Source organism: Apaloderma vittatum, unplaced genomic scaffold (assembly GCF_000703405.1).
Source record: "Apaloderma vittatum isolate BGI_N311 unplaced genomic scaffold, ASM70340v1 scaffold1357, whole genome shotgun sequence".
NCBI lineage: Eukaryota > Metazoa > Chordata > Aves > Trogoniformes > Trogonidae > Apaloderma > Apaloderma vittatum.
Window position 1 is genome coordinate 15,960 of NW_009726467.1, and position 11,266 is coordinate 27,225.

General features: G+C 41.6%; 1 protein-coding gene across 1 annotated transcript in view; it reads right to left on the reverse strand.

The window, feature by feature from the left end:
• TRPM1 (transient receptor potential cation channel, subfamily M, member 1) overlaps window positions 1-10,481 on the reverse strand; it is a gene marked incomplete at both ends in the record, with an annotated part of 24,573 nt that extends 14,092 nt beyond the window's left edge. Inside the window, 7 exons of the mRNA XM_009873272.1 lie at window positions 879-1,002; window positions 2,964-3,138; window positions 5,577-5,748; window positions 6,415-6,539; window positions 8,242-8,455; window positions 9,595-9,790; window positions 10,402-10,481. Coding sequence (XP_009871574.1) covers window positions 879-1,002; window positions 2,964-3,138; window positions 5,577-5,748; window positions 6,415-6,539; window positions 8,242-8,455; window positions 9,595-9,790; window positions 10,402-10,481 — 1,086 coding nt within the window. The remainder of the gene's footprint in view (window positions 1-878; window positions 1,003-2,963; window positions 3,139-5,576; window positions 5,749-6,414; window positions 6,540-8,241; window positions 8,456-9,594; window positions 9,791-10,401) is intronic.
• Window positions 10,482-11,266: the final 785 nt, after the last annotated feature.

Below are 11,266 nucleotides of genomic sequence, written 5' to 3' on the forward strand. Positions count from 1 at the left end.
CCCTACACACACTTTGAGAAGAAGTCTGTGGTAGTTGTCTCATTTCTATCTAATAAAAATACGTAATTTTGGCAAAAAAAATACAAAAAAAACCCATCAGCCGTACAAGTTCCAGTTCTAATTCAAAAAACCCAGAAAAAATCCATCAGACTGTTCATCTGCTGTTAAAGCAGCTGCTTGGGATTTGTATGAAAGAATGAAATGGAATTACACCAGAACTCAAGGGAGATACTTATTTACAAAAATCCACTAAGACAACTAGTCAGAGGAAAACACACCACGATTCATTTTGCCTGCAGAGCCGCAGTGAACACAATTTCAAGACACTGTTCACTGAGGACAGATGTGAATGTTACAGATTTTCATTGCTTGAGCACTCTTTTCTTTTCTCTGGGGCTGGGATATGGCAGGCAGGAAGGAACCCAAGTGGTGCAGTACAGAGAAGAGGCCAGCAACAAGCCAGGATCTTCAAAACCACTTCATCTTTCAGTTTCTTTTGAAAGACCTGAATAGTCCATTCTACTGGAACCAAAGGCGGTTAAAAACTGATTATATCAGTAGACCCAAACTGTCCTGATGCACTCTGAACGCTCATTGCTCCTAGGAACTCCTTCTTCAATTCTCTTTCCTCTGCTTTCTGCAGCTAATCCTGGTTTCAGTGCATTTATCACAGTGTCTTTATCTTGCCGAATCAGAAGAATCTGAAACTGGTTTCAGAGGCTTTGCGGAAGACAAAATCTCTTTCCTGGCTTATGCTTACAAACAAATGTGTACACCTAAGGGATTTTATGGGGAAAAAGGAAAACCCTGGGCTAATGGTACTTGTATAAAGTTTGTTCACAGAAATGACATTTGTGAACTACTTTTAGGACACTTACAAGTTCTTTTTTTTTCATGCACTCCATAAGAATGGCGAACAGCTGATGAGCTTGATTCCTGTTGTAGTTAAAGGTTTTCTGGATGGTAACTAGAAGCTGGTCCCTAAGGGATTCGCTTATTATCCTAAATTAAAAGTGAGACGTAAAAGAAGACATTGTCAGAATTATTATAAATTCAGAAAGTCTGCTGCTTGAGAAACAACTTTTCTTCCACGAGTGCAACGACTTCATCTTGAAAATAAATGAAAATACACAGCATCTTTGCATTCAGCACAGGTAAGGAGTTCATGAAGAGTTACCAGTAATGAGGAAATTCATGCCCAGACTGGCTCTTACATATCTCAGTACCTCAGCACTGATTTAGAACTGGCAGGGAACGTGAGCTATCCTTTTACTCGAGAATGTAATGGAGGCAGATGTTACTCCTGCTACATACTTTTGTAAAGAAGTTCAGTCTTCAGGATTTCAGCAGCACACCTTAGAGGACCCTACCAAAACAATCTGGAAAGGTCAGAAATGTTTGATCTCTCAAAGCAATCTGAAATGGAGACCTTCAATTCTTATGCATTTCCCAACAAAACCCATGTATTTTCAGATGATGGCAAAAATGACCAGCAGGCATTCAAAGCAGTGGGACAGCTGGGCTTGCGAAGTGCAGTAAAATTCAAAGATCATCCTGAGAAAATGATTCTTTCAGACAGCGGAGCTGGCAAAAAATTCTCATTGCAGACCTGCCTTACCAGATGAACACATTTATGTCATCATAATTATTGGAGAAGAAAATTGGACGCTGCATCACATGCACTGGGAGAGAAAGCCAGGCAGTGAGCAGATCTCAGGCAGATGGATCCTGCTAAGCTCTTTCAATTACCTGTGAGCTGACGGGAAGCATAAACAAAAAAATAATATAACAAACAAAAAACCCCATACAACGAAGGCAAGTTTGATCCAACCTAAGGAGGCTTGGTTGACAGAGAGGAAAAGCAATATGCTGAACTGTAAGTGCTGTTAGTAGGATTAGATATGTACTATGTGTAAACATCAAAAACCTCCCAGCATCAAGGCTGCTCTCCCAATTCAGCAACTAACATCTGCACTGCTTGATGATACTCATTGTCCGCTTAATATTTATTCCAAGCTGAGCTTCAGAGAGCTGAGCTCCAGTCAAGAAAACAGCCTTCAGTGCAAGCCAGGTGTACCACAGCCTAAAAAAGACAACGTACTAGGTTTTTGTCTGAATCTGGGTACTAAAGATAAAATCCTGATATTAACAATGACAATGGGGAATGTATGTTACATGACTGGGAGAAGCAATATTTTAAATTAAAAATGCAATATTCTGCTTCCACTCAGAGTATTTGTCAGGACAGACCTTTCACTCAGCAGAGCAGATGAGCTTATGCTGCCAGCACAGGTTTTGTATCTTCTCTAAAGTAACGACACTTTCTGTCAACCAAAGGGTCTGACCAGAAAAATAGCAGATTCCAGAAAATTTTGGATTAGAAGTGATTTTTATAATGGAACAGAGGGTTCTGGAACAGAATGCTCTAGACAACATCCTCAACTCCACTCAGGACATCAGGCAGCACTGCCCTGAAGAACCATCACAGATGCAAAAAACAGCAAGAGAATGGAAGGAAGCCCAACATTTTTTCCGCTGGTTCGGCACTCTTCGAGAATGAAGCTCATGCACACAACACGCTAAGATTAGGCAGTACCAGTTTTGCAAATACATGCGCTAATCAAGCTCAGCCCTGGGAACCACTTGTTCTTTGTTTCTAACACGCCCAAGCCAGCACCAAGTACAGTGCAGCGAACTTCGATGGCGCTTGTACGACAGCGTGCTGCGCTGGGTGCAGGCTGATTTCAGTGGACCATCCAACACTTTCCAAGGGGGAACAATTTTTACTGATTACCTCCAGGGCTAAGAAGCAACAAAAACTGACTGATGGCAGAACACCTCTGTTAGGAGCATTCCGTCCCTGAGGTCTTTTTTTCCTGAAGTTTTAATGAAAGCAAAGGTAAGTAGTCCTACATCGTCCTCCCGAGCAAGACACAGCTTTGGTGAAGATCTCAAACTCTTACCCTCCTTCTTCTGAATACTTGTGTGCAAACGATAGAATATCTGATGCTCGTCCACTACCATCACATATCACGACAGGGAGAGGGGGCTCTTCTCGGAGACACTCTAAGACGATGGAGATCACGTTGGGACCCCCTTCCACTATGAGCCCAACTACAGGAACACCTTGTCCCAGCCCTGCAAAACACAGAAGAGCAGAAGTGTCACTGAAACTTAGTTGAAGAGGTTGAGATACGATAAGTGGATGCGATTTCTGTGTTACAGCATCACCTCGAACCAAAGCAGTTAGGAAAAACGATGAACATTTCATGGCCAACACGAGGGAACATGTCCATACGCCATTTCATAGCCCCAAAAGCAAAGGAGTAAGATGTCTCTCTGCCTTTGCTTTCGTATCAGCTCCACACTGATCATTTGGTCACTTAGTGTCGGTGAACTCTTTGTAGTCTCTTTTGACAAACAGCATGTACAGACAAAAATGTGAGCATCCTACTACTTCCTTAGCTTCACTGTTACTTGGCTGGCTCTCAACTGTGTCTTTGATGCTTTAAGTCTTCACTGGTCACCCACAGCAAGTCTTCAGTGAGGTGACATATACCTATGCTTTCTCCTAAGATCAAAAAAGATGAAATTAGTGTCTTTATCACGAGGCTGAAATGGCTGGCCGATGGAAGAGACGACAGCTGAGCATCCCTTTGCTGTCCCTGCCTCACTGTGATCTCCAGGCATAGGATGACAAAGGGAAGCCCACAGGTCACATGGTCTCGGTAGCCTTGGTCACAAGGTACTCGGGGAAATGAAGGACAAAACATTACCCGAAGGCTGACTAATCCCACTACAATAAGCATTTGAGTTCAGTTCTTAACCTGTAAAAATGACCAGCGCTTTATAAAGATGCACTTTTTTATACAGCTGAGAATGCATGAAAAAGTTCATATTTTCAACCTTCATTCCTCTCTGAAGAACAGGAACACCACGCACAACAACAGCAGAAGCTTCCTGACATCCTCCTGTCAGTATAACCCAGCTCTGAGAAGGAGTCACAGAGCACGGGCTGGCCTGTGTCTCCATGAAATCCTGAGTGAACAGAAGAGGTGCCTGTGCTTGAAGTGATTGAAAAGAAACAGAACAACTCCCTGTACGTTGTTACTCGTAGGTGTACTGCAGCTCTTCACAAAACTCTTGACTCCTATCCGTATTCCAAACTTGCCCTTCTCACAACAAAAATCACCAAATGCTGCTTCAGTCAGAACCAATATCCCCAGCCCCAGTGGTATTAAAAGAAAGGACACAGAACATCTTGCCTCTGGGCCCTGACCTCCTTATCTTCCAAGCCAGTGCTCCCTTTTACAGTGTTACCACACTCCCAGCACTTCTGCGGAAGACAAAGGAAAAAAAGCACAGCTAACGTTAGCTCTTTCTAATGTCTGCGGGCAACGGTGCGCGACACCGGCTCAGCGCTCAAAGGCAAGGGGCACTGTTTCTGTCAGTTCGGCTTCTTAAGCTTACCGTGGGCAAAAAACAGCACCAAAAGCCTTCCCAGAACGGTCAGATGTCCCGAGGCTGAGCTCTAACTGTGCCTTTCGGCTCTACCTGACACTCGGCCTCATTCTTCTGCTCTACCCGTGAAAGCACTTAAATCCTGTGAGAAACTTCTGCAGAGTTCAACGCAATCGCCACCCAGAATGTCGTTCTTTGCTTTTTCATAGGTTACAGGTTATAGGTTTACAGGTTACAACTGTATCTGCAACAAGTCAGAAGGGTAACAGCTAGTACTGATGCCTATTCCTCAGTAGCTCTTAATTTAGGTGTGGATTCAAAGACTGGGTTTGGACCATTTTTAATTAGATGCTGTTGTGGGTTTGTTTTTTTCACAGTTGCTGAAAAACCACAGCTTCCATTTTTTTTTATTTATTTAATCTTTAAAAAAATCATATGTCTTCCACAAAACATTAAGGAAGCAATGTCTTTTAAAAGAATTTTATTCCAAGTAATGACCAAAAGAATTCTAGGAAGTTGTTTTAGAGAGGCTGTAACAAATGTTAGGAATTTTATAATTAATATGAAGGCACTGATGTGAAATTATCTTGGTAATGGCTTCGTTGATCAAAGTCTCAGCTGAGTTTATCTGGAAGATCAAAGAATCTCGAGTGTGACATTTCAAATGAAACGAATTCATATACAAGAGAAAATAAAATGTCAGTATGAACATTTGGAAGCAGAAACCACTGAGCTGCACAGGATTCCTGTAGAGAGGAACTGTACGAATCATTCCGTGTACTTACTGGTGCTTACGAATTCTAGCTAGAAGTGCATAAATTCTTTACGTTTCCCTTTCCTTAAATTCTTACTGCTTTGAAACTTCTCCTCACTATTTCTCATGAACTTTTCCTCCTCCCTTTGTGCAATCCTTACTTTTCTGAGTTTTCCGTGCTGTTAGCTGTGGGCTCTCTCACCCCTTATCAGAGGGCATGTTCTAGTTTAGTCACACAGTCCTGATCAAATTCCTGCTAGAAAGAGCTGGAAGAAGCATTGAGTTTCAACATCTCGAAGCATTTCAAGCCCTCCTCCCCTCTCTCCCTTCAAACGTTTCGGGTTTGCCCCACCGTACTTACGAGTGTTAATCTTCTGGAGGGAAATGTGTTTTTCCAACTGACGTCGTAACTTGACCTCAGCTCCGTATTTACCTAGCGTCCCGTTGTCTGCCAGAATGAAGTGCGTGTGCGAACTGTTGAGCACAGAGAGCTTACTTAGAGGGTTTGACATGGTTTGATAAACTCGTGTTACCTGTGTGTCAAAAGGACAGATGCGCCTAGGTTAGAACGAAGAACGAAACGTGAAAATCCTCCACACCGCCCAACAGAAGCACGTGCCTTTAAAATTAACCCCGTCTTTACAACCCAAACCAGAGGAGAGTTGGAAATGGAGCTCGCTTTTACATTCAAAACCTGAACTCGTGAACAGGCAGCGTTTTCTTTGGAGGATGACAGTCACATCTGTGCACTCTCCTGCGTGTTCCCCTAAGCTCATAAATGCACTCTCCTTGATCACACACTGTGTTTCATAATCCTCTTACTGCATTTGAAAACACAGTTTCATTTGGAGTTCCTAGTAATTAATATACCGCTGCAGAGTACCCCTTCACAGTAAATGCCACGTAAAGGCTCTTACACGGTTTACAGAAGTCTCAGCGTGCCATACTGAAGTTAGGAGCTAAACCTCTGTCACCACAGAGAGGTGGCAATGGACACCTCCTTTCCTCTGTATTTACTTTGAGGTCAGACATGATAACCTGACGGATACATCTAAACAGCGGCTTTTCTTCAAGAAATCGTTAAATTTCAGCTCCTAGGCATGCGTTAGGAACAGTGAAAATACTCCGGAAAGATGAACAGTGGATTTTGTTGCACAGCTGACACTGCTAATTACACAGGAGTTTGCTTAACGACTTACGTCTTTTCCTATCAGATCTTCCTTGTTTTCTACAATGCCCCACGGTGCGATTCCTATGGCACATATCCGTCCTCTGGATTTGGAAGAATGATCTTTCAAGGCATCTCCCACATGACGAATGACACCTGTAGGTACAATTAATTGAATTCGTTCTTGGCACTTCTGAGAAATCACTACACAACAGCATTTTCTTCTTGCCTCTCACCGAGCTACCTGCTTTGCGGGATTGCTCTCACTACTCAGCTGGTATCTCCAGATACAGACAAACTCATGCTTTTATTTTGTAATTTTGCCTTTTCATATCTTTGTTCTTTGAAAGACTTGCCCAGTTCTCGAACCTGCCGCAGTGTAATCTGTACCATTGTCCAGAATTACATTGTTCGTTGTCCGTGAAATGCTATCACTGAGGGCTGAGCAACCAAAAAATCCCCAGCCTTATAGTTATCTAAGATATACTATTTCCCTTAAAATTCATTATAGTTATCTAAGATACACTTTTTCCCTTAAAATTCATTCTGAACAGCAATCATCAACTCCCCTTAAAGACATTAGACCTTCGTTGTCAGCAAAACTTATCTTACATAGTTTTCTGAGAAGTACCTTGATGTAAAGACTTATTTCAGCTAAACAAGGATATTGTTATAGAAGTATTACAATGGAAGTTTGCATCTGATTTTTTATATGTTAAAATAAATTCTGATCTTCAGTGAAATTAATTAGAGACCAATTGGTCTCAAAACAATAAAAGGGGAATCATCAAAACAGCTATTTTTCAACGTGCCTTTCAAATTTTGGACAGGCTATCAGGCACCATTTCTTTGAAGAACCCAGGAACAGCGCCCAAACCCTCCTGGTGGAGTCCTGCGGAGCTGCTGGTACAACCGATGTTTCAGATAGGGCCAAAAAGGAAAACACAGAAACCAAACTGTTTCAGGTGGCAAGAAGATGGGAGGAAAATGCAAACGGGAGATCACAATGTCATCAGGCAGAGACATTTACCACTGGCCTCAGGTTCGTGTTTCGAGATTGTTAATTTACGATCTTTCCTTTAAGAACAAATACTTTATATAATTACAAGACAGCGTGTGCATGAGTTGGAGGTGATCCCACGGAGACAGTGACTCTGGGACATGGCATTTAAGATGGATTATCAGCTGGTTATTAACTCTCAGGAACATCACACAGCCTAAAGGCCAACTTGGTCCTTGGCTGCATGAACAGGGAAGCGTAAAATGGAAGCAGAAAAGCAAAGGTTCATCAAGTACTGTCTCAAAAATTAAGCATCCAAAATTCAAGAGGGCTGTTAAAAAAATCAGAGAGAGTTCAAAGCAGAGGTGTGATAATGACTGAAGAAATGGAAAATATACTTAGTATAAGAGTTTTACTGGAATGCAGCCCATGCAGTTTCACAAAAGCACTGTGTATGAAAACACGCTCAGGAAATACACTTTTAGTAACAGAAGGATCTTTGTCCAAAAAAACCCTTCAACAAACAGTAAGCAGCTAAAGCCAGGCAAATTTGCACTATGAGGTTAACCAACCACTGAAAAAAAGTTATTATAACTACTGGCAGATTCCTTGCTACCGAAACTAAGAGTGAAAATTGTTTTCAGGGGAAACACAGAGTAATGCAAAATGATACCGACCCAGGAAAATCTTATGGTCTGGGCTGGGCAAGAGATTAACAGGAATGATTACAATGCTCTTTTTTTGGTCTAGTGGCTAATGATTCATTCATGTAGACTTAAATCTTCTGCCTGTGGGAAAGATTAGTGAATGAACAGCACTGAATTCTTAAGTAAACTAGAAGTGCTGGTAATTGCTTACCTGTACTAACACCCCCAGTGAAAATCCAAGCTCCCGTGGTCATGGCAGCCTTTATCAGACCTTTCCCAAATACTTGCTTTAATTTAGGTTGCATTTCAAAGTTCTGGAGGCCTCCATGGACAGAGATTAAGAGTTTGGGCAGTTCCAGTTGCCAGTCTTTCACCATGAGATGCAGCAGAGCATCTGGTTTCGTGTCGTACGACACACGGATATACTGCCAAGAGCAATGTGTAATATTATCACTCCACCAGCCCCGTACATTGATATTGAGTGAGCAGAAGAACAGTTACACTAAGCCTTCCGTCCTGAATAAAATTTTACAACTTTTAAGCAACATTTTGCTAAATTTCTCTGCTGCCTAAGATTAGAAAAGAACAGGCTGAAACCTTTTACTTTTCTACTGAGAATTTACCATCCCCTTCATGAATTTTAAAAGCACCGCTCTCCATCCTTCACCTGCAAAGCCGACTGCAATCAAGTGATTCTAAACTCTTATTACAATTCCCCATTGTTGGAAGCCACCTATTAAAATGCCTGGAAGGCGTTTTGTATTGTTCTTAAAACGTCTAGTTTGACTGCCAAAGAGAAGCAACAGCTTTCCTAATGGTACCATTTTAGCCCATTCACTATTAATGTACGTATTTCTGCATCCAAAGCAATGATTTGTGTTCTTCTCAGTTTAGTTCCACCACCGTGATTTCTTTTCAACCGCCTACTGTCAAAGGGAACTATAACATAATGCCGTGTTTATTTCTGTTTTAAAAACAAACCACCAGTAACAAACCACACCAACTAGCCCCATACATTTTGGGTAAGCTTTTGCAGCGCGGCTGTTTCGAGTGGCAGAGAAATAAGAAAGCAAATGGGCAAAGAAACAAATCAAGGTTTGGATTTCTTCAGAGAAGAGGCAAACCAGAAAGACATTTTTTGCAGAAGCGTGACTTGTTGTTACTTCTGCTGCTAAGAAAACTAAACAGTCCACAGCTCAGTCAGGCTTCTGTCTTTCAGGAATTATTTTCTAAAATAATTTGTATTTTTATTAGACTTTGAACCACAGAAAAAGATTTGTACCTATGCTGGGTTATGTGGCTCACAAATCTAATAGAAACAGATGGAATCTTGAGCAGCAATACATGCAGCTGCCTCCTTAGCCGACACTAACTTGTGAAACTCTTTCATCAAGCCATTATAAGGTGCTTCCTAAATAGGTATCGGTTTTCTCTTTTTGAGCATCTTGTCCACACCTGTGTGAGACGGCAAAGAGGCCTCTTTGATTTCAAGGGACTATGCCCTGAGCTGGAATCCTGACACTAACACACCAAAGGAATATCCTGGAGTAGCCTATGCTCTTACCATGGCCTTATTTGAATGTCCTCCTCCCTGGAATTCAAGGTTTCCATAGGCATCAGTTGGGTAGGTTTGGGTGTGTTTACTGATGGACCATTTCTCCGGCTGAGCTTCCACTTGCTTTGTTTCTTCTCCATTTTTATTGGCTGTTATACTCGGAGGAGGTGGAATATGCTGGTTAATGAGCTGGCCACAGCAGCACCTGTAAGTTAAAATTTGAAGTGACTTTGATTACAGTATCTTCAAGGCTGGATGATTAAAAAATAATAAAAAAAATATAAAAATCAGAAATTTTCAACTAGCTGTGCCTTGTGCTAGGAGTCACAGAAACACCTTTTCTAGGTCATCTGTTGCATTTGCGTACGTATGCCAGAATTACCAGTCCACAGGTGGTTCTTAACAAACAAAGATAAATTTCACCTCCCTCCCGTGACACACTGCAAAGCTGTTCTGGGCTAAAGGAGGAAGAATGCAGGACAGGAGCAGTGACCATCTGTTTCTTACTCAGAGGTGACACATTATCGCACCCTTGCTTTCAGAATGTCGTATGAATTTATGCTCCGGTTTGCAAAGCTGGGAACTAACAACCCATTGCCTCTCCTGCTGCCCAGCCTTCTCCTCTCTGTAGGACACATCCCATGGCTCCGCGCAGATTTGAACGCAAGCATGTCTCGTGCTTTTGTTCCCCTGTCATCTCCCTTTAAGGGCAGTGAATAAACCGGGTCTAAGTTTCACATGTCCAAATCCAAATCAAGCCCAGTTTCTTCAGTATTAAGTTTTCCTGCTGGCCAGAATAAAACTTTCAAATGTTACCTGCTAACGTCTTTGTTGTTGGCAATTACATAGATGCATTCTCTTTTTGAAAAGGTCTTCTCTATCCAAGCCTTCTGACCCTTAAAAGGGAGAAAAAAAAAAATGTAATGACATATTTCTCTGTGGCAGATACAGTAACATTTTCCTTCTATTTTCAGCTAATGTTTTTAAAAGACAAGCACTGAATTCATTAAATCACTTTTAAACACCGGCTACACCTACTCACGAAGCAAGTAAGCGCAGTAAATTTTTCATGAATTGGATAAAATTAAAAACCTTTATGCACAAAGTCTTGAAGTTACACTGTTTACCTGACCGTCTCCCCCAGAAAAGTTCAGCTGCTTCTTCCTATTTTAGTCAACGGTAAATGGTAGCAGAGAAAACCAGCACAAATGGTGACATTACTCCAAATAATATTTTAGTATTGTTCTTTGTATGTAGAAATTACTTTCCCCAAACTTTCCCTGCTTAATAATCTTCTCAAAATAACTTTTTCCAGTCATTCCTAGGGCATCTTACTCTTTAACAAGACGTGTCTCAGGAGGAGATGTTTCTTAGAGTGAAAGAACATTTGACAGAAAAAAGTACAAACTCTTCAGACATGGTGAAACAGGACAAGGGGGAAAAAAAAAGCGAAGAGAAAAGGTTTGCAAACCAGAAATGAAATATTGGTAGAGACAAAAGTTAAAATGACATGAAAACTTCCAGGGTGCCTTCAACAACAACCAAAACGGCCTTTCCTAGAGAAAGAACTAAATACGGTGCTGATTTCCCGACTTAAGACAGTCAGCTGCAGATTTCTGTGGGATGATTGCTTTGTCAGCCTGGCTGGCAGCAGTTCTGAGAGCGCCCCAAGTCTAAAGCA